Source organism: Scatophagus argus, chromosome 4, assembly GCF_020382885.2.
Source record: "Scatophagus argus isolate fScaArg1 chromosome 4, fScaArg1.pri, whole genome shotgun sequence".
NCBI lineage: Eukaryota > Metazoa > Chordata > Actinopteri > Scatophagidae > Scatophagus > Scatophagus argus.
Window position 1 is genome coordinate 5,249,749 of NC_058496.1, and position 24,205 is coordinate 5,273,953.

General features: G+C 43.6%; 1 protein-coding gene across 2 annotated transcripts; it reads left to right on the forward strand.

Annotated features, from left to right (window-relative positions):
- The first annotated feature begins 11,454 nt into the window (after positions 1-11,454).
- Positions 11,455-19,777, forward strand: nr2f1a (nuclear receptor subfamily 2, group F, member 1a). 2 transcript variants are annotated; one of them, XM_046387047.1, is made up of 3 exons: positions 11,455-12,649; positions 14,045-14,569; positions 18,555-19,777. In XM_046387047.1, exons 1-3 carry the CDS (start codon positions 12,217-12,219, stop codon positions 18,827-18,829), a joined length of 1,233 nt encoding a protein of 410 aa, XP_046243003.1. In that variant the 5' UTR covers positions 11,455-12,216; the 3' UTR covers positions 18,830-19,777. The 2 variants fall into 2 exon arrangements, with proteins under 2 accessions (XP_046243003.1, XP_046243002.1); XM_046387046.1 differs by having other exon boundaries at positions 11,459-12,649; positions 14,042-14,569.
- Positions 19,778-24,205: the final 4,428 nt, after the last annotated feature.

Genomic DNA, 24,205 nt, shown 5'->3' on the forward strand with positions numbered 1-24,205 from the left:
CGGTTAACAGTTAGCTGTTCCTGCAGGTGTATAGGGAATGGCAGTAACTGCTTCCATTACTGGAGAGAATGGCCCAACTCCCACAGCCCCCTCCAGACAGCGCTGTCATTACCCATCCATTGTGAGGCTTGAGAGGGAGCTGTAAGTACGGCAGACTTATGGCTTTGTTAGAGTGACTGGATGGTCCTCTCTGGCTCCGCACAGGATAAGGAGGGATGCTGGTAAGGAAGGATAACCAGACAGACTGATAGAGATGGAGCACGAGGATGAATCGAACACCCTCGATAACCCACCACCACCACTCCCCGATGTGCTCCCGAGTAGAGTGCAGGCTGGAAGGTGGGGAGGGTTATTTGCTGCTATTTTTACAAGAAACGGGTTGATTTGTCTTAGGCCATTACCGTCTATTACAGCTGCGAGTCTTGGGGAAAAGGTGGGAAGCGGCAGACGCTGGCATTCTGCCTAAAGAGAAATCAATGAAACAAATTAATCCTTCGCAGGCTGCTGTGACACAGTAATCCATCATTCAGGGGGCGCTTTTACACACTGAATCAGGGAGCGAGGCAGGGAGGTGGAGGGATTGGGGGTCGGAGGGGGTGCTGGGTTGGTGGGTGCGTGCTGGTTGAGGAGGGATGGGGGAGAGCGGGACTGTGGCTCTGGGGGACAGACAGACATCCACGCTTCTGTAACACTGGGGTAACGGTGGGTGGTGGCAGAGAATCAAATGGCTCTGAGCCCTTCCTTTACATCCCTGAGCTGCCTGTGGACACAGGAGGAGGAGGAGGAATCGGACGTAAACACAATCGGCTGAACTGCACCATGGACGTGGCCGTGATTACACACATACGCCTACGCATATTTTCCGTGTTGCCTGTTGCCCTTGCTGCCTGCTTTAACCCCACCAAGTTGAAGGCTGATGGTGATGACAGTGATAGGAGAGCTTTATTATTTATTTACACTGAATATACAGACCATACAACTGGTCATTAATGCGTGGACACATCTTGGATGTGAATGAAAGGGGGGAAAAAAGGGACCAGGAGGTGGAGGGAGAAACAGAGAGGGAGCAGGAAGATACTCGAGTCCTGCAGTAATCTAATTGTATACTGAAACCTCTTTTCTTTCTGTTTCAGCTACTCAACTTCACTGCGTGACATTGCGTTGTTTCATTTCATTTGCAGAGCTATTTGCATCGCCCGAGGAATGACATATTCTTTTGCACTGTAGATCATCATAACAACAGCCTGTGATCTATGAGCGCCCACCCACAGATGTACGCAAAACTCGATGTCCTCTTGGCTAGGAAGGCAAAACACAGTCCGCCATTTTACTGTCCAAAGCAGAGAGCTGTATATGTGCACCCAGATTCACCAGGGTAATGCGCCAGTGCGCGGCCAATTAGAGTTCAGATCTATCCGTGTGATTGAGTCACGTGATCAGTTGCCCTGTGAGGAAGCAGTCCAGTCCAGGCCAAGATCCATGAGAAGCAGCTGTACCCTCGGATGAATCACATAACAGCCGACATCAAATGGTTTCAAATTCAACTGGGAGTGAAGAGAAGAAAAAAAAAAAACCACATACACACACTGAGATTGATGTGTTTTTATTAAGATCTTTACTGTGTTGCATTGCATTTTATTAATATTACATCATTATGAAAGCAAGTTCAAGAGCGTGATCCGCTCAGTGTTACTGTATCAGCCGGCTTTGTTGGTCTCCAGGCTCCTTTTGTGGCGCTGTGGCTGCTCTGTTGACGTTCAGCGACAGTGACTGTGCGTGTGTTTTTACAGCACGACTTGTAGCCAGAACTCTGATGGAGGGTGGTGGTGCTCAGGAAGCTGGGGTCATTCCATGAGAAAAAATAAAAAGGAAGGTAATACAGAAACACAACCAGCAGAACTGTTATTTGCCGTGTCATTGTAATAGAGGGTGCCACTTATCTTAACCAGCTTCCCCGAAGAGGAATACCAATAGCTCTCCTTTCCTCCGTAAAGACACAGGTGGTAGCATTCTGTGGAACGGCATGTTAGAAAATCTGAGAAAATAGTGGGTGGAGGAAAAAGAGTGTGTGTGTGGGGGGGGGGGTTGAATGTGCTGTGAGGAGAGAGAGGAGGGAGGGAGAGGCTGAGATTGGGCAGGGTGGTGCAGCAGAGAGGAAGGGTAAGAGTGGTCAGAGAGCGGAGAGAAGGCAAACAGGGAGGGAGGGAGGGAAGGGAAGAAGTGAAAGGATGGAAAAATGTGGGGATATTGCAGCAGAGCGGATGGTGTGAGGGAGGCAGAGTGAGAAATGTTGCCGGAAATGCTAGAGCCAGCAGCGTGTGTAAAAACCACACTGCAACATTTCTCATCCTTGACATCACTGACAAGCTTTCCAAACACACACACACACACACACACACACGATGTGCTTTCAGAGTGCAGGCTTGTATTATCCAAATCTTTAACACGGCTTCTTCTCTAAGATCACACTCTTTTGTTTTCTTTCCTTCTGTGAACAAGGCACATGTCAGGGGATATTAAATCTAACCGATGTTGTAATTCTTAATTTGAAGGATGTGCGTGTGTGTGTGTGTGTGTGTGAGAGAGAGTGTGTGCGATTCCCACAGCAAATACAATAAAACATGTTTGTTTGTAATGAGAACTTTCTCTGACTCTCTCGAAGATGTGGAAGAGACACACTGAGAGGAGTGAAGGGGTTAGGAATGACGGATATGAGGAGGGGAGGAGGAGGAGGACAGAAGATTGTTGTGGAATGTTTGCAGTTCTGGCCAGAACTCGACCATCTCATTTGTCAGGGCTCGACCCCAACTGTGGGGTCAAAGGTCACAGAGAACATCTAAGGGAAACGGACTCAGCTATCACACACACACACACACACACACACACAAGTAAATACACAAACGTGTAAGAGTGTTTCTCCTTTGCTCTCCTTCAGCACACACACATAATTCAAACTCATGCACGGGACATCTGTACATATCATCATTAATATCCATCCTAGTCTTATTTGTTTTATTAATACTGAGCATTATGTTGACCTCTGGCTCTGAAAAGCTCAGCTGCCGGTTTCCCAAAAATCATACTATGGTCTTTTTCCAAAACAAATCATTGAGAAAGAATTTGAGTTCCAGGATGCTTGGATTCATGTGGAAAAGCTTTGAATAGTACTTGTTAAACACACATCCCAGTAATGTACTTACTGAAAAAAAACTAAATCCGAAATGAGCAATAAAATTCAGAGAGGACAGCCTCTTCAAATCTATTCTGAGAGTGACTATTAATTTACCATTAATGTTCTATTTACCACATGTATGATTAAGTACAATAAGCTTGTCAGTGCAGGGCTGTCATGTCAAGTAATCCCCAACACTCGTACTAAGTAGTGGTGTCAGCGTCACCCTCCTATAATCAAACAGCACTCGCCATAAATTACAGCTCATCCCAGTGTCAGTCCTTGCACCACACCGACACGTCCCGCTGTGTTTCTGAACGCCCGGCCGCCATGTCGCTCTCCCTGCCTGCGAGGAGACACAGCACAAACTCGGTTACAAAGGGCAAGGTTACCTCCGCTGAATCGCCCACACAAACTCCTCTGCATCAGGTTTCAAATTAAGGTGAGGACAAAGCAGGCAGTGACAATGCAGGTGGCCTGCTTCAGTGACCGACATAATCACTGGACACCTGTGAGTCTCATGGCATTAAGACAATGGCTGACAGAAGCCACTCCTTGCACACTGAAAATGGTTCACTCACTTCCACTTTGGTTATATTAATGTATCTGCATTAGCCTACACTTAACTATCTATGGCTGTTTCCTAGTCGCTATCTTCTGCACCCCACTGTTAGGAAAAAGCCTCTTTTTTCTGCTCTTTAATACAGAGAAGCAGCACAGTAAGTCATACTCATGGCTTTGAGATGCATCTCAAATCTTACACCTTTGTCATTCTTTGGCCGAAGACATCAAACAGGTGCTATGAATAATTTATCTTAAGAGTTTCACATTGATAAGGTCACAATCTGCCAGGTCTGGACACTAAACACAGGCCACCTTCACTTCACTGTCTTTTTACACACATGTGCCCACACATGCAAACACCAGACGCACACTCTCCAAGTGAAAATCCACACGATCTCAAGAGGGTTTTGTCCATGTTTGTTAGTGTGTGTGTGTGTGTGTGTGTGTCTTCATAGTTCTTTCAATTACAAATGTTGAATATATTTAAAAATATTTCACACAATTGTTGTCTTGGCTAATCTGCTATATTTTAGTATTCTAATCAGTAATATTTCTCGGTTGTTCAAGAGCACAAAATATTTTCAAGGTTGCTAAATGTAAATAAATTCCTGTGCAACTTGCTTCTGAGAGTTTGTGGGGAAATAATTTTCTGTTTTCTCCGTACTGATGTAAACTAGACTGCAGCAATGTGCTCAGCCTCTCTCAGCTCCAGCTTGCTGATGGTTCAGCTACACTACATTTCTAATTAAGCCCCTGCTGTGTGTTGGTTTTTGGGGGGGAGAGAATAATGCAGTACTGATGTGATGCCACTCATTTAGTTAGAAACCAAAAGTTAAACCATAAGGGCCATGCTGGCTGACTCTGCCCCAGTGTCAGGCAGCATGGCGAGGCATCATGAGCAACGGCATCAACACCAGCCTGTTAAAAGTTACCAAAAGACAAAGAATTCATGAGTTGATCGTCAGCAATCTTGACCTTTGATCAGTTTTATTCTGCGTTTTATATGAATTTAAACACCATATATATTAATGTCAGCATGCAAAGGTTAGTAAACTCTTGTGTTATGGGTTTATCAGCCACTACACCACTTTATGACAGTGACAGGACATTATGAACGGTGAGCTGTCATCTTTTTGTCCCCCTCCAACCCCCCGGACCCTCCTGAAAGTACACAGTGAATCACCCCCTCCTTCCCCCTCACCTCCTCCTCCTCCTCTTCCTCTCTCCTCCCTCTTTCTCTCTCTCTCTCTCTCTCCCCTCGTTTGTTCCCTTAATAATCGCAATACTTCTTAAAAATTGTTTTGCACTCTTCAGTGTCGGAGGGTAATCTCGCTCTTTTGTCGCTGAGCTATATTTCTCCTGCGTGTTGTCGGATAATGTGAGGATGGGATGAAAAGTAATCTGCGTGCAGAATTCCTAAAGCTCCCTTATCCTTGTTGAATTTCTCAAGAATTCCACCTTTGCCCTCCGGTTTCCCTGAAATAAATTACTTAAGGGGTGAGATGCCTTCGTGCACCCCCGCTTGGGTCCCGATATTTTTTATTTTTTTATTTTTTTTTTTTTTGGATTGGCTTCTTTAAACGCAGTCAAACAGGTATTAAGTCTAATTCACTTCGTGCCTTAAGGCTGCGTCGCTCCCTGGATATTTCACAGCCTCTTGGGGGATAAGAATAAACGATTTCCCAAACTTGCATAAAAACAGAAGCCACAATATTAAAATCATGTTGTGCTGATCATCTATGATTCCTGTGCCGCATTAAGTTGACATAATATAAACAGGTCGTTTTTAAATCTAACCACCGGCCATTAATAGTCAAAAGCCCTCTGATGAGACATTTTCGCTTGTCTGTTAATATTCTGCTATGCTTAGTTTGCTCTGTGTGTTTTGGCTTAGCTGCTGATTGATATACGCTGTGGCTTCCTTTCACAGTGGATCCCTAAGAAGTACAAACACACACGCACACACACACACACACACACACACTTGGAAAATCTGTTTCCCTTCATGTAACTTCTGGTACTTAAACTTTGGGTTTTTTGGTGCACTACAAAATTACAGTGTTTGCACAGTGGAACCACGAGGGTTTGGGTGCTAATGGATTTATAATCTCCGTCTCTGGGACCATCCAAAGTAATTAGCACATAGGCTCTAAAGAAATGATGGTTAGTGAGCAATAAAGCCATTGCCTATAGCTTAAACTGACAACCCCTCTAACTTAACTCCAACCTCAAGCCTAATTGGGAAAGTCATTGCAGTTATTGTCCTCAATTATAGTCTGGGATGCAAAAACCCTGGAAAGAGACTTTCATTCATCACATCTAAAACGGAAGGATCTCAAATCTCTGGAGATGCGAGGCCATATTAAAAATAATGAGGAAATAAACAGTCACATCTACACACAAACTAGTTTGACTCACACTGTGGTGTAATGTAATTTTACAGTTGAAAGTTGTTTTCAGGGGGAAAAAATCTTAAAAAAATACACACACAATAATATAATGAAATAACAGAATAAATTGCACTCCCAATTCTGCCCTCTGGGTCTTAAACTGATATGCAAACTATTGAGGGGACGCTTTTCAGTGTCCAGTAACAATTAATAGCTATTCTGTTTTGTGAACTCCTGTTGTTGCCTGTTTAATGCTTCGGTCTGAAATGGCTGCAGCCTATAGGCTCAATGATATTTCCACTATTTCTCACGAATGGCCTTTCCATTAAGAGCGATTAGATTATGTCTATTGAAAGTTGCTGATCCATAGAAAAAAGCCAGCGGATAAAAGGCGATTTCAAGTGACCTTCTCGTCCCTTTCACACCAATCTGAGCCCCCAGAATAATTTGGGGATCAGATTTGGACAAAAAAAGAAGCCACCACCACCCCCACCCGCCCCCAAACACACACACACACCCCTAACCCCCTCCTCCCTTTTCAACACACAACCCCTCAAAGCAGCAAAACCTCCAATTCAAATATGAGAGCGAGTTTAATTTTATTTTGCAATCAGAACATGCAGAAAGACGACCGTGTTCGACTTTGTTCTGTGTTCAGCGCTTTTCCTCTTTTTTTCCTCACCAAATTCCATTTTTATAGGCTACAGAGGTGTGGAGGAAAGTTCCACTAACTCCTCTGCAGCGTGTAGCTTCTCACTTATAAAACCAGGTCAGCCAGGTCGTCTTTGTTTCAAATAGGTCGATGCTTTTAATGTCGTTATATATTTGCCGATTTCAGGTTAATTAAAAAAGGAATAAGAATTTGTCCTTACTGTCCAGCTGAAACCACATAAATCACTTTGCTGTAGTGCTGCTGCTTACCTGGAGAAAACAAATAATCCGGGATGCCCGTTTACAAAAACAAACTAAACTCAAAGCGTATCGGTGAGAGATGAACACTAAGCTTAATTATTGTGTTCATTTGTCACTGTGACATCTCTGCTGTAACACAGCATATATCTACATCCTGTTTTTATACCAAATGTGAAACACGTTGCCTCAATGTCCCTACGCTCTTTTTCTTCAGAAAATATTTTGAACAATATAGAATTATCTACTCCCACTAAATAACAGTGAAACGTTAGGCTTTGATCAACACCGAGCAAACGTGTTTGCTGAATAAATCTTAAGTCGCTTAATTATTGATGAAAATGACGTTAGTGAAAAACTTCTCCATACTGCGCAGCCCAACAGCTGTAAAGTTATTTTCAGGGTTTGGAGCTGCATCTTATTGCCCCACAGGCTCCATGAATCAGTGTCAGTAATGCGAGAGAACAGCCAGGACCCAAACATGGAGATGTGTAACGATGCTCGTAGCTCCCCGCAGAAAGGTGTCCGTCACTTTATTTGTTTTTGGCTGTTGTGAATTATTTTAAATTTTGCGGGCAGACGTTTCCGTGTCAGGGGTCAGCATCAGCTGTATGTGGCCCTGCAGCCCCGCGTCCACAAGCATCACTCAGTGTGTACACAAGAGGCGTTTTGAGCAGAGGGCCCCCTGGAAGAGCGAATCAACCTCTAAAGCCCCGGTACAACGTCTTTTTGGCTTTCTGCTGTGCTCATAACTCTGATGTGATCACACACAATCAATAATAAACAGACCCACGGCCATGTGTAAATCCATATCGGTTTGCATCGTTTAAAATGCTCTAAACGGGTTCTTGTAGTCATCTATTGTTTTATGGGTGGGGATGGGGGGGCTTGCACTTCTGACCTCAGTGTTTTCCCAATTGATTGTGCAGCTTGTTGTTCAGCTGCGTTTCGTGAGCCTCACAACGTCCTACTGTATCTGTGCAAAAAGGGCATGAGTTATTGATCATCACAGTTTGGGCAAAACTGTTGCTTTCTGTCCTCATAAATGTCTTTGGACAAAACTGTCACACAAGGGGATTTCAAACCGTTCTAAATAATTTATCTGAGCTTTATTTGGGTTTGGTTAAAACAGGAAAAAGTCTGATTGAATTTAAATAGTCCAGGATCATTAATTATCTGTTGCAAAGCTTTGGATTACAATTACGTAAGACGGCTGCTTATGCGCAAATGCACACATTACCTGAAAGACAATATTGTGCTCGTGTAATTTTGAACATGTTGCAGCTGCAAATCATTTAATAGATTATAAAGACGTGCTTGTTTTGACGTTCAAGTCAGTCTTTCAGAATACTGAAAGAATGGGAAATGAATTACTTGACTCATAAAAAATATTAATTAGCCCGAACTTTATGCACCCGTAGGAGGATTAAGTTAAATGTTATTATGAATGCTTATTTTAAAAGGCTGACTGACGTGCAGTTTGCCCTGAAATCCGTTAACCTGGCCTACATTGCTACATAATTTATTTTAGATCAGTTTTCATTAGAGTCCCTTTACATCAATAATGCTGCTTTGATAAATCACACCGTGTTACATCGTGCGTCTCCTCACTGCTGCCTTTTCTAACACATCATGTATTTTGCGCCAGTCTGTAATATTTGCGTCTGGCAGAACCGGCACTTGGAAAATAGTGTAAAAGATGGACACCGTACGGCTGGTCTCCTTGATCAGCCTTTTAATCCGGTGACACTATCGCTGAGACAAACAGCCTGCTATCGATCTTTTCATTATGTGTTCAAACAACAAATAGCCTTGCAGGTGAGCTGCACGGGACGTGTAGAAAAAAAAAGGCTTCCATGTCCAGCGGTACTACAAGCAGCCTGTAATAACATCACTGCTATCTGATGTACAAATCAGCGAGGACAGCTGGAAAACTGCGAGACGAGTCTCGATAATCGGTGATGATGTGGAGAATAGATACGACTGCTCACGAGTTAAAAAGTTGTGACTCTGACTGTTCCCGGATCGGCTGTAGGGTTCGAAGTTAACGGTCATGTGGCGCGACACGCGGGATTTAGTCTCGCGTGTGTAGCGTAGGAGAAGTGAGAAATAAATATTGTACTTGCCTTTAGCGGCGGCTGCTTTTATCCAGGTAGAAAGCTGCTTCTGTGCTGCTAACCGCCGTCTCTGGTGCTTCTTCTTTCAATGTCCTGCTGTCCACGTTCTCCTTTTTCTCACGCCGTTTTCCCAGCTTTCTATTAGAGCCCCTACCCCGCTCCCATTCGCTGCCCCTCTCACTCCGCTCTCCTCTTCTCCCGCGGAGCCCCCTCTCCAATCTGTGGAGTTAAATCTTAATGATACACTTACAGAAAAAAAAAATTCTTTGTCCGATTTAATCTTATTGGTTTCACCTTTTCAAAGAGCTGGAGATATGGCCGGGGAGTTTCAGTGGAGTGTCCGAGACAGGGACGGGAGAGAGAGCTCTCTTGTTGAATACTTAAAAAACAACCCATCCCTCCTATGTGTTTCCAAAGGGGGCACTTGCATGTTTACGCTCCACTATATCTGCTAATATGTCCGTGTGCATGAAGAACTATCTGAAACGACTTTGATTATTTTCATTAAATAATAAATTGACGTATTATGAAAGGTTCTGCTTTCCCAACGTGGTGTTTTACCATATTTTTGGAGATGATTTGCACACATCATTCTGACTGCTTGTTCCATCCAAATCACACGCAATCAAAATGCTGGTCTACTTTTTAGACTATTTATATTTTGTTGTAACACAGCCTGAATTTATTGGTGTACTTTGAAAGTTGTTTTTTTGTTTTGTTGTTTTTTTGCCTTCGGTATCCAAACTCAACATTGTGCTTTTTAGAGTCAAAAGAGACGAGAGAAAACAATATGCGAATTGCGGCGTACTTTATCTTAAAAAATCAACGTCGAAGAATAAAAAAAATAATAATAATAATGTTTGATGGCTTGGGCACTTATGCATTAATATCAGGTTGTAATTGTACAATGTACGCTAGATGGCAGCGCGATCCAGACATTTTTGAGTTGGAGAGGTGGCAAGCCTGCAGAAACCCTGATACAAAAAAGCCGGAATCCCCATGCAAATTCCCAGCAACTTCACATGATTTTGAATTACTGTCATTATTAAGACATAATGTGACACCAACTCAGTGATTGTGGAGACTATAGGACCTCGGTAATTATTGAATATTGCTTATTGCTCGGTGTAATTGCACAGATTTTTCGGCCGCTGGCACGGCATTCCGTTTGTGTAACACACTGTCTTTTATGCATCATTCTTCCCATTGACATTTTACTCCCTTTATAAGGTCGTTTTAACTAAATTGTAAGTTTTAATCAGCGACACTATGCCGCTCACAGACGAGGATGTACCGCAATGCGCATGCCAAAAGACAAAACAACGTGTGAACATACAAATCCGCTTCAAACCAATAATGACATCCGTTAATTCTATGATAAAGATACCAGTCCGAGACAAACCATTTTGAAACTTTGGGGAATTTCTGAGCCAGAGTCCCCTTTCGCCGCTGCGCACGGTTTTTGGTTTATTTGTCGTGCGTAAAAGCTTTGTCCTCCTTTGCCTTTACCCCGCTTTTTCTGCTATTCTATTCAAGGTTTCTTCCTCTTTTTGGTGACAATAGACGGCCCATACTAATCAGGTTTCAAAGTAAATAGCAGCGCGGGGCGAGCTCAATGTAAATTGTGCCTGTCAGAGCCCCCCAGCCCCTCCAGCCGTAGATGGCAACACTGCAAAAAATATCCACATGTAAGTCAGTTCACGGTTGGGTCTGAAAATCGTGGATTTACCAAAACAGGAGACCAAATCTTGCATCGAGGCGATGTGTTTCCACTTGTTCTCAAAAACCAGTCGAACCCTTTCTGTATATCTTATTACATCGACTGTTGATTTCCACGGGAAACCTCCCCGAATAACCTGCCGCATTTCAAGCTATTTGCTCTTAAAATTCTGCAAACGACTCGGGCTGAGATTGGAAACAAGTGAAATTCTGTAAACCGCATTTGCAGGTTTTTTCTACGGCGTTATCGGAATAAAATAACATTTTAAGATTTGAACACGAGACCCAAATGACTTATCGGGATGGACATTTTTTGCAGTGAATGAACGGAGGGGGACTCTAACCAATAGAGAGAAAGAGAGGGCTTGGCTATAACCTTAGCCTCCCATTTTCTCTCTCTCCCTCTCTCCCCCCTCTCCTCCTCTCCTCCTCCTCTATGCAGGGCTCTGGCCAGTCAGTCGCCTTTGATTATCAGTCTCCAGCAGCCCCTCTCTTGGCTCCTTGACATGAGCACCATATAAGGCGCAGCGATCTCCATAGAAACGTGTCAGTTTCAATAGTAGTGTCAAAGTTCACTATATACAGACATTCGCGCAGATCCCCCGTTTCGGAAACATTGCTCTGCTGGTCCTCTCGTTTAAGCGCATTCATTTTTGGGTCTCTCCTTCTTCTTGCATATTCTATTAGTTGTTGGTGTTGGTCTTCTTTTTTTTATCTTTTCTCTTCGTATTTCCATTCCTCCTGCTGGAGAGAGGTGAAACTATACATGGGCACTTCATTCGGCGACGCGGTTTCCTTTCGCTGCTGGGCGAGATGATGAGCTTTATTTAAGAATATAGATGTAAAAATCCAGCTCTTCAGTTTTTCCTCCCCTCCTGTACAGCGAAGACGGGAGTGTAAAGGAGCAAGGGGAAGAAAAGAGAAAGGAATTTATCTCCGCAGCACTTTGGATCGCGTGTCTTTCCAGCAAAAGGTTTTTTTACTCGTTCCTGCGTCCATGTGAATCGCTCCTGCCTTTCCTTTGTGGCTATTTTATATCAAACTGCAATTTGTTACGTCTGGACTCGGGTTTTCCTACAAGATTAGGGATTCCTGAATGGCTGACTGCAATTTACCTTGGAATTGGCCTCCCGATACTTGCATATCCTGATCGGGTGCCTATTCAATCGCCCTCCTGTATTTTGAATGTATTGATCGCGTTGTACTCCCCTTCTTACCCCATATGAGATTGCGTGCTCCGATTTGACTTTGCACTGCCCCGTCTTTTGAGATCTCATTTTTCCTCCTCTACGCTTCATAAACACCAGCGATCATTTCGCTCTATAGCACTTTCCGGGGCCGAGATATGGCAATGGTAGTTAGCGTCTGGCGAGATCCGCAGGAAGACGTGGCCGGAGGACCTCCGAGCGGCCCCAACCCAGCAGCGCAGCCGGCGAGGGAGCAGCAGCAGGCGGCGTCGGCGGCGCCGCACACTCCGCAGACCCCCAGCCAGCCGGGACCCCCGTCCACACCGGGGACCGCCGGAGACAAGGGGAGTCAAAATTCTGGACAGAGTCAGCAGCATATTGAATGTGTGGTTTGCGGAGACAAATCGAGCGGCAAACACTATGGCCAGTTCACCTGCGAGGGATGCAAAAGTTTCTTCAAGAGGAGTGTACGGAGGAACTTAACGTACTCATGTCGTGCCAATAGGAACTGTCCCATTGACCAGCACCACCGAAATCAATGCCAATACTGCCGGCTGAAGAAGTGTTTAAAAGTGGGAATGCGGCGGGAAGGTGAATATATATTTTAAAGCCCACTCATTATTACTCATCCTAGTAGCAGGCGAACAGGGCTTCCATGTTGCATTAAGGTCACGGGCTATATGGCTGGGCATACTGCAGCCTCCATCCATGTTTTTTAGGGATGTTTGCATGAATGCTTCGCCCTTCTGCCTATGTGAGACAGGGCTAAAAGGCCAGTGCAGCCACAGCAACTGTGCTTGTGAATGCAGGTCGCCCGAACAAAGCGGCTCGTCTAGCTGACCTTTTTTTATTTGGTTTTTCTTGTAGCGTAAATTGTAGTATTAACAAGCAAAGGTATTCGGTCCAACAGGCCCATTTTACGTATAGGTTTAAGAGCAGAAGAAGGGCTGTGTGTATGTGTGTGTGTGTCTGTACGTCTGTCTGTGTCCGTGTGTGTGTGTGTGTGTGTGTGTGTGTACAGTGTGCAAGGCTAATAGTCCCTTCTATAAGTACGTGCAGCTTACTAATTTATAATTGTACAGTGGTGGTTTACAGGATGTGTGTGTGTGAATGTAGAATGAACACACTACAAACCCACGTCTCTCTCCAGCTCCTTATGCTGACTAGACAGCTCAGACACACTGAATTATGCCGCTGAAGTTGTTCATGGCTCATTGTTTTGCCTGGTGCATTACAGGCCGTGTAACTTTCCTTTCTGTGTCAAGTGTTTTAGTCCAATTTATGCAAACATCCCACTTTTCAAATCCACTATTTTTAAGCACACACTGCAAGCCCACGTACGATGAGCACTGAGTTACATTAATATTTAATTTTTTTAACGTGAAAGAATTGCTGAATTCCTTTTATTCCAAGCTGACCTTTTGATGTGGGTAAAATGTGGAAATGTGATTGCATTTGACAGTAATTATCAATCACATTTGTAATATGTTTGGCCACAATTAATAATTATTCATATAACTAAAACCCCACATAAATATAATGGTCAAGTAATAAAAGTAGGCAACTCCATGTAATGTGTAAATCAGCCCTGAAATAGTCAGAATAGTAGATTTGTTAAATGTACTTTTGTATAACAGAAAATGTGTGTTTTTGCAGTGTAAACGTGATCCATTTTACATCCAGCTTATGTATTGTACATCTTTAAATACAAATACAAACAGTGTGAAGGCTGAGGGACACAGCACAGCTGTTTTGAAGTGATGTTTATGTTGTCGATAGTGTAATCTCTGGAATATTATAGTCTTACAAACAGCACTCACTAGTCAATATGTCTTGAAAAGCGTGCTGAATTTAGATTTCAGTGCATGCCGATTCACTCAGAGGAAACACAGAGCTGCAACTTTCTTGACGGTTGTGCTACTCGTGAACAATGTTTATCAGTCCTGGATGCACATTTCCTCTTTTTCTCTTTCTTTTTGTCAGCGGTTCAGCGAGGACGAATGCCTCCAACCCAGCCCAACCCAGGCCAGTACGCGCTGACGAACGGGGACCCTCTGAATGGCCACTGCTATCTGTCCGGATACATCTCGTTATTGCTGCGGGCCGAGCCTTATCCGACGTCCCGGTACGGGAGCCAGTGCATGCAGCCCAACAATATCATGGGCATCGAGAACATCTGCGAGCTGGCGGCTCGTTTGCTCTTCAGCGCCGTGGAGTGGGCGAGAAACATCCCTTTCTTTCCCGACCTGCAGATCACCGACCAGGTGTCCCTTCTCAGGCTGACGTGGAGCGAGTTGTTTGTGCTTAACGCAGCCCAGTGCTCCATGCCTCTGCATGTGGCCCCTCTGCTCGCCGCGGCGGGCCTCCACGCCTCCCCGATGTCCGCGGACCGAGTCGTGGCTTTCATGGATCACATCCGGATCTTCCAGGAGCAAGTGGAGAAGCTTAAGACCCTGCACGTAGACTCGGCAGAGTACAGTTGCCTCAAGGCCATCGTGCTTTTCACATCAGGTGGGTGTCCGACATGTCACACAGGAACATGTCTGTAATCAAATGGGGCCTAGCTGCAGTATTGTTAACGCGAGCGAGGCTCGCAGGGCGAAACACTGTGGCATCAAGAATATGGCTGTCAAGTGTAAGCTGGTCACAAATCTGACTTTACGAGACGTTTGTGTTGCCGGTGGAATAGCTATTTTGCCAAGAGCTTGCTACATATCTGCTTACATGCATTCCCATGTCAGTTGTAGCCGCAGCATCGGTCGTGTAAACAAATCCAGATTGAGTGAGCGCATCAAGTTTGTTAGTGTAACACGTAGTTCAGGTGATTTTTATTTTTTATTTAAAAAAAAAAAACTGGAGGTAGTTGACAATCTCACATGTAAATATTTTATAACTTCTGAGTTTAAACTTTTGAACACATTTCAGAGCCGCGTCCAAAATCGTAGGTTCGCGTCAATAAAATTTTGGAGCAGGTGTCAAATAATTGAGCGTAAAGATGAAATAGTCCATCACCGGGTGATATATGACAGCTGATGTGTTTATGAGTGTCGGTGCATGCTTTTATCCTTGTTTTGCGTGTACAAACACATGTCTGGGGTGGGGGTGGGGGTGGGGGGGTGCAGGAAATAATCCTTAGCAGACTGAGATCAAAAAAGATGATGGAAGTTGACTCATATGATATATCATCGCCTGTGTAAGCCACAGGGCAGCACGGCTCTATAGGCTGTCTGTAGATTAATCTTAGCTGACCTATTAATTTTCATATAGGGGAGCCTTTCTCTAGTCACACGTTTTGAAAAGTCATCAGCAGCAATTTTCAAAAGTAACCTACATTGTTGATAGCTTAATTGATGGCTGACTGGGGCAAAGTCCTAAAGGTCCTCATTTGCGCTCGGCTTAATCTAGATGCTATTTTGGAGTTGGTTGTGTACACTTGGTGCCATCAGGCCTGTTATATGGAGTCTGATGATGATGAAGACGACGACGACGATGATGATAGCCAGGAAAAGGAAAGTTTAAACTCACTCACAGGCCCCAAACTACTCCTGAACTTACCTCAAAGTTTTGACCTCATTGTCTCATATTTGGCCCGTTCTAAAATTCTGTAACGTTGTTGTACACGTCCTATAATTGGACACGTTCGTGATAAAATATTCGGTTTTATTGTGGTTTTCAGATTTGGATTTATATTATATTATATTTATAATTCCCACTTTCAACATCCCTAGAAAGCACCATGACTCCATTTTATATTGAGTGGTCACACTTGGCTTTTTTGCATATTTCAGCAATTATTGTTTATTATTTACTTGACGTCACAAGGATGGATAACTTCTTATATTATATTATATTATATTATATTATATTATATTATATTATATTATATTATATTATATTATATTATATTATATTGGCTGCAGTTGTTGATACTCTATTAAAATGTCACACAATGAGTGTAAAGTAACAATAAGATGTATATAATCAGGATCTGAATTATCAAAACTCTTAACTTTTAGTGCTCTCCAAACTTGTAAAATAAGAACTCAGAGATTGTATTCCAAACTACAAAACCACCTTCAGCATTCACTTTTCCCCTTTTTTTTAGGCGGATACGACATGACCACATTCACTTTCGCTCTCTCTTTTTATATATATATATACATATATATTTTAGTTTCAGGAGCCATAATAACTGCTTTTCAGTTTTGGGGTTTGGCAACTTGTTTAATTTGACACGCCAAATTTTGAAGGCACACTGAGAGGTAAATATATGTTTTGGCACAAATAGATGCGTATTCTGCCTCAGTCACCGTACCAAAGTAATGTGACATCCTGTTAGATTCGCTTCACTGTGTGCACTGGCATATTTGACCATATTTTCCTATGACACGGCGTTTCACTAAATCAACCTAGATTACCCAGAGAAACTTCATACACACTAACATCCAGCGTGTTTCCTAACAGATTATTTAGTTAGGTTGATAGGCTACAACTGGTGCTGGCTATAACAGAATCATGTGGCACTTTGCCAAGACCAGCGTGGATCGTTTGCTTCCTTTAATAACACCAGACTTGTCAGTATTTGGTGCATAAATAATGATGGCCGGGCTAAACTATTTCACCACACTTCGGGATCGTTCTCTTACATTACCTCCTTATCCACATGCACTCGCTGCAGTGTGTGCCTTTGCTAACCTACCACAGAAATAGTCGTTTGCGAATCTGGAAGCGATCTGCTCCCATGTCTCATTCTATTGAGGTAGTGGGGTGCAGGGCTGCAGGCAGGCAGGCAGGCAGGCCTCACGGTGAACTATGGGATGTCTCTGACCAGCTTTCTCTTGACGCATACGTTCAACTGCAGCCCATTCAAGGCATTGAACAGCCAATATCGCTGCGTTGAAACATTCATGCCAAGTATTTGTATTTTACCAAAAAAAAAAAAAGAAAAAGAAAAAGTAATTCATTTCAACCTTATTGATTGCTGTAGATTTCAAAAGGGACACTCAGCGTTAATCCAGAGGGATTTGCATACATGGGGCTCTGACCGGCCGGACTAAGGTCACAGTAAATCACCCCGCGATCTGAGCGATGCCCCCGGGTTCATAAGGTTATTGTGTCTGCCCATAGTGAGTTATAGCGCTGAGAAAAAAGCCGACGTTTAATGCATTAGTGCTAGAAAACTAAAAGTGTCTTTCTCGTGTAGTTTCTACAAAAGCACAGCTCAATACAGAATCTTTTAAGGACAGTCTAGACTCCATGTGGGACCATATACGCCGGCGGTTATGCTGCTTGCCTTTACAGCAGTTTATAAGCAGCAGAACACGCATGCTTGGGTTGTGTGGAAAACAGTTCTCTTTACAACAGGCTAAAACATCGCAGTGCACTAACAAGCCTTGCATGCTTTTTGTCCATGTCTGAAGCGTGGCTGCACAGAGCTGCACAAGCCACCAGCGAGCACCAAAACACACGTCGGCTGCAGGCGGCTGCGTCGTCGCACGGGCTCATTTTCTGACATTTTGTCTCGCTTCTGCGTGACTATTGACTTCACCTCCTCTAATAAATTTGATTGCTTCCAGCGGCCTGTCCTATAGGCTCCATCGAAAAACAGGCCAAGAGTGGTCTATGGAGAGAAGAGCGGCGAAATGACTTAACAGCTTACAGCAGAGTAATTAGGTCACATTACATCCAGTGTAATTTCAGATTCATCAGTGCCGTTTATGTTTCCTTATACTTGAATCCCCAGAGTCCGGACATGAGGAGCAGGGACCTTTAGGCCTGCAGCCTACCTTTCGCCTTTGCTCCACTGTCCCCTCACTTCTTCCTCCACACGTTCACATTGTTGCGCTGTATTCACGACATTTAGCCCAAATATTCTTGTTGATTGTTTGTAAGAGCAGGCACAGATATCCTCCACTGAGTTGTGCATCCCCTACTCCAACATCAAGCCACCCCCCTGTTTATTCGCTATGACAGTCCCACTCGCTCAGTGTGATGTAGCATGTTTGGCCAGTGTGTTTGTTCATTCCACTTTGTCAATAACACGTAAAGGCTGATGCTGAATGATAACCAGAGTGCTCCTGCAGGACTCAAATTGGGTATGGCAAGGTATGCACTTGCCAAAGCTAAGCCCACGTGAGGCTAAAATTGATCATGTGGTTTTTGTGTTGACAATTTGCACAGGAAATACTAAGAGTGCTTGTCAGCAATGTAATCTGAGTTGTGTAATTTCAAATAATTGTAATGAAACTGTAATATCTGCATGTAACGTCACCGTTTCTGTAAGTGTGCCTCTCTGCAAGCCCGATATGTTTTAATAATCTGATATTTTAATAATACATTTTTTAGCCCAAGATATTGTTTCACTTGCTCCTCGAAATGTTCAGAGTTTTGCAGCAAAATACTCTCAGGTTCAGCGACTTTTCCACAACGTGTTGTACCTTGGGGTTTTGGAGACGGGGCGAGGCTAACCACAGTGTGTTTGGTGTGTGTTTGTCAGACGCTTGCGGCCTGTCGGACGCTGCTCACATCGAGAGCCTACAGGAGAAATCCCAGTGCGCCCTGGAGGAGTACGTGAGGAGCCAGTACCCGAACCAGCCCAGCCGCTTTGGGAAGCTCCTGCTGCGGCTGCCCTCTCTGCGCACCGTCTCATCGTCGGTAATCGAGCAGCTGTTCTTCGTCCGCTTGGTAGGTAAAACTCCTATTGAAACCCTCATCAGGGATATGCTATTATCCGGGAGCAGCTTCAACTGGCCTTACATGTCCATCCAATGATCCTTATATGAAAGTGGAAAAAAAGAGAGGGAAAAAAGGACCAAAATTCAGCACCCCTCACCCCATCCTCCTTCAAGAAGACTATATATAGGACCTTTTCTGAGAAACTTGGAAGACATTACTTTTTTTCTGTCTTCTGGGACTGATATGGAATACATTATGTACAGAAAAATATTGGAACTGGACTTTACACCTGTGTAAATCCACCATCATCTTCAAGAACAATACTCTTCATTTTGTAAAATACTAGTCTTTATTTTCCTTTTTTGTAAAAAATACAAATAAAATGAAAAACATCATATGCGCAGTAAGAAAAAAAGAATCAAGACTTAGCGGGAAAATAATGTTTCCAAGCAATTATAAGAATTGTCCTGTGTCTATGTACCTCTCTGTTTTGTATTTTTTCTGGTTCTAAACCAGGGTTTCTGTGATTCTATACTAATAATTTTTGATATAACCTTTTGCTTCTTATAATGAGTGCGATATATGTTGTCGAAGCTATGTTCTCCAAGAATTAAAATTGAAGTGAGAATTTAAAAACAGAAAAATAAAGAAATTTAGACAAATAAGAAACCGTCTAATCGCTATGACAATATCACCACTGATGGTTGAACTTTTTTCCCAATTGATACGATGGACCTGCAACAGCAGCAAACTGACCTCCAGGACATTTTTACTGAGAGGACGTCTGGGGCGCCTTTCCCCGGGCCATGAGTACGTGTGGAGTCGATCATCAGTCAAAGAGGAGAGACATGAAAATCAAAAGCACTTTTAATATATCATTTCAAATACGTTTTGTTTGTTTCGTCTTGGAAAAATTTTCATTGTTTCTTGAATTTTATTGGTTGTTGCCTTCAATTTGCTTACTCCATGATGCAGCTTTTTGCAGAAGGGTCGGTTGATGAAGTTGTGTGATGGTGACTGTACTATTAAAAAAAAAAGAAATAGGCAACGATGTCTCATTCTCAAGCATTTTCCTGGAAGCAAATGTCAAGATGCTCGGGCTTATTTGAAACCATACGAGGGGATCTGTTGTCTCTGTGCGCTCCTGGTTTCTATAAGAAAAAGCGCCAGTGCAGCCTACAGTTTGTGAGTCACTATCCTGCATTGCCTTACACTGAAACGTACAATTGTGAGTACACTGTCTGCCTATACGACACCTACCAGTGAAAACGAGGTGATACACGGGATTAAGTGTGGTAATTACACTATGGGTGCATTCCTTACATTTTAACAGACCCACTGACATAACTGGCAACGCGAGCACAAAGGAAGGGAGGCTATAAGTGAGGAACTACAGCAGTGAGCTCCCTGCCAGCCTGTGAGCGCATTAATGTTTAATATTTTTCCCAGACAGCAAGGAAAGCCTGCGCACCACACAGAGCCACCTCCATCCTGCCTCGTGTGGCTTAATCAAGGTGATTCTTCACAAACCAAACAATATCCCACCCCCAAGTTCTTAAAAACTCCAGTGCGTACCACGCTATTGATGTGGGCGTCATTTGGCAAAAGGGTTAGGCCCCGCTGCAAAGCTGCTGTGATATGCGTGATCAATCTGGAAAATGTATTTTACAGCATGTAAGCCAGTCGATAGGAACACCGAGTGTGATGCATTGTGAGGGAATAGAGAAGGCGAAGGAGAGGGAGGCAGAGGAAGAAAGAGAGAGAGAGAGAGAGAGAGAAAGAGGTAGAGAGACTATGGAGCCACCGCAGAGACAAATGAGAGGGAAAACGTGTGAGAAGGAAGGCAAGTGTGTGTGTGTGTGTGTGTGTGTGTGAAGGAGACAGAAAGAGATGTGGCCTTGGTTGGCATGATACATTCAGAATGTAATGAGTACATCGATAAGTCCTCAATGTGTTAGATGGGTTCATAGAGTTTCTGTCCTTGCGTTGGTCTCTATCTGTGTGTGCGTTCCCTCTTTTTTTTTGTCTTCTCCGCAAACAGGAAGCCCAGCTATGGACGTAGATCCACACTCACTGTCATTACTGGGTTGCACTCACACCTACAGTGATAAAATGTGATAAATTGGAAGGCGTCGTGAAGATAGAAAATGGGGTTTTGGTGTGACAATTATTACATTTGCCTGTTAGCCCCCTCCTCCTCATCATCAGATGTGTCGCTTGTGTGCCATATTGCCCACATCTTCATCTGCTGACTGGCAGTGATGAGGGACAGGAGGACAGGAGCTGAACTGCATGTAGCACGTTGCAGTGTCTGAATTTCAAATCGCCATATTTGTCATCTGCCTTATAGGACTGGGGGAGGGGTATCAGTGCCAGTGGTTTATTTGTTTTTGTATTGCCTGTCTCGATCAAATACTCCGGTATCAAGGTATGAATTAGTCTGTGCTCATGCTGGATTGATGCTATAGGTTGCTCTTTAGGTTGTCCTCAAATGCTCTCTCACAAGGATACAGTTTTCATTCTCATGATTAATGTCTGTTCGGGCATATTGTACCTATTAGCTCCCAATCGACCTGTCTGTAGCGCTGGGTCAGTTGTCAGACGTCTTGTTGTTGTTGCCCGGGCTGCTGTATAAACATAAACGTGATATTTCTTCAGGTTGACTCGTTGTTTCCTGATTGTGGACGTGATTGTCCCGGAGCTTTGGGTCAGGTGGAAGTTGCAGAATAATGAGCTGATGGGGCCTTTCCTTTCTGCTTTATACTGGAAGCAGAATATACTTTATTTAGCCCCAAAAAATGAACAGTAGACACACACACACGACCAACATCTAAAACGCAGCCTTTAAAAAACTAATTTAATTACTGAAGCACTGGAATTATTTAGCGCGATCCCCTTTGACTGCTGTTTTTTTCCCCTCTCTCTCTCTTTCTTTTTTTCTATTAATAATCCCGAGGATCGTTTCTTGGACCGAGAGGAAAGGTTGCATGTGAGAGTAAATGTTTGTTTTTCAAAGAGAATGAATGTTTCTTCATCATGGCCATCACAACAGTCCAGGTCGTTTTTGTCTTATGAAGCTCTGGACTAAATTGTTTGCCGGGTTATTAAACGCAGCTTTCAGCTGGTTGTCTCAACATAATGTATTCTAAATCCCTTTAGAGTAACTATCTTTTATCCTCTTGCTGAGAGCATTCGGTTATACAATTGTTACACTACAGGCTATATACAACAATGGTTCAGAAACAGATGAAATGGTGGCATGTGTTCCTAATTAACGTTTCTGTATAAGCAATACAAGCAAAACACATGAAGACTGGAGGAAAAGTAATATTTTGCATTTAGGCTGTGGACCATTTTGGACTCTGACTTCGACAGAAGCTCAAATTAGTATATTACGCAACACTTCAAATATTGAAATTATGAGCTTCAAATATCAGCTATATTTTCATTATTTTTCAAACAGACGTTTATCATCAAATTTCTTATCATCTGCTGCGATGACAGCATTATTAGTATTCAATTAAATAAAGAGAAAGGAGAATGTCCAAAGTGCACAAAGAGAGAGGTAAACGCACTGTCAGATTGTGCTAGAGCTGCGGTGGGTAAGGGAGATGGATATGTGGCACACTATGGGCCCCATTTGTGTCTCTGTAATTTCGGAAACTCCGGTTACCAAAGTGTTACTACGAAATGAGTTAAATAACCATTTACCTTTGTCTGGTTTCATTCATCAAACCACAAGTGGAGGACTCCTAACACGGGGGGCTATTTGTTTGCTTTACACAAGCAGCTGGGTGCGATTTCACGTTTGAGATATCTGTCTGAAAGCGAAACATTTATTATCCTAAGTTGTCAGCGAACCTATTTCTACAAAACCCTCAATGCAAGCCAATGGTTTTATGCAGCAGTGGAAATGTCCTATTGGCGTTACACGTCACTTCATTTCACTTATAGAAGCCTAGTTTTCCCGGTCACATTTGACAAATACTGTTGTTTGAGACAATAACAATTTCCAAATAGCGGCTCCGTGTATGAATGGGGGGCCCTCTGAAGTATGACACGGCTTATTTCTCATATTGTCGTGTGCGTAAAAATGATGACAACACAGGACAACAAGTGCTTCGCCGTGTCTACCGCGTACCTCATTCACACAAGCTTGCAAAATGCCTGGGCACGGCGCAGTGAGGACAAATGTCCAGAATTAAATGGATTCCCGTGAGATGTTTGCGCTACATCTCAGCAAACAGCCCGATTTTCTTGTTGTATTGACTGCACACAGTCAATGGCGAGAGGTGTATCTTATGATTACAGTGTGCTGTTCTGAGATCTGTCCGCAGACCTCATAGGCAACCTTTAAGCCATGGATCAAATCCAGCTCTACGGGGTATAAAATATCCCTAGTTGTGAATCTAACGTAAGGGGACGCCTCCCGGGGACGCCAACGTCGTGTGTGTCTATGTGTGTGTGTGTGTGTGTGTGTATGTGCACGCAGGTTTGTAATGATTGTCAAAGCTGTGTGTTGGCAATGATAGGATTTTTATGTACGTGTGAGGTCTGTCTGTATGTATGTGTGCGGGCGCGTTCTTTGCATGCCCGCGCGTAAAAGCGTGTACCTACCAGCGTGCGTACGCGTATATGCGCGCGCGCTACTGGTCGAGAGACAGGGAAAGGAAGAGAGAGAGAGAGAGCGAGACAGAGCTAGAGGTGGTTGTGAGAAAGCCCGGATCGCTGTGTAAGCGGATCCCTTTGTGTTGATTTAGGAAGACGTTTGCTGTATATAACGTTCAAGGCTGATAATATCATTGCCTGGCCAGATAAATAAAGCATTGGCCAAAACCATCGGGTCAGCTATCGATCCGCTTTTTTCTCCCAGAGAGGGGTGGGGGGTGAGGAGGGAAAGGGGGGTGGACATGAGGAGGAGAAGAGGGGGGGGGGTTGAGAAAGAGAGGGAGAAAAAAAGGGAGAGAGACCTCACTCATTAGCATTCCACAGCCATGGACTAAACGCTGACAACTAACAGAGATATCCAGCTCTACACCACTGCATGCATTTTCCCCCCTTTGTCTTCTTCCCCCTGGCCCTTCATTTCCAGCGGACAGATCTCTCGTCACAGCCAACACATTTTTATTTATGCCTTCTCCACTCTTTTTTGCCCGAATGGACCCCATGAACAAGAGAGAAAACCGTCCAGTAAAGCGGAGGAAAAAAAAGGGGGTGGGGGGTGATGTTGTAAAAGCTGTGCAGAAGTGACAGCGCTAAGCACACTGGCTTTACTTGGGAGAGATACAATTGTGTGTGACTTGACAAAATAGACGTGGGAGACGTTTTAAATTGCTACCTTAACTGCTATTATTTACATATCTGAGGTGAAAAACATCTACAGCCTGTGTGCTTCATTATGAGACGGTAAATGATCATTTTATCTTCAGTTCAATTGTAGGTCAATATTTTTCCACTTTATTTTGGGGGCTT

Coding starts and splice junctions, on each gene's coding strand:
- nr2f1a (XM_046387046.1), top strand. CDS start 12,217: ATGGCAATGGTAGTTAGCGTCTGGCGAGATCCGCAGGAAGACGTGGCC. Junction 12,650..14,041: donor AGTGGGAATGCGGCGGGAAG/GTGAATATATAT, acceptor TCTTTTTGTCAG/CGGTTCAGCGAGGACGAATG. Junction 14,570..18,554: donor CATCGTGCTTTTCACATCAG/GTGGGTGTCCGA, acceptor TGTGTTTGTCAG/ACGCTTGCGGCCTGTCGGAC.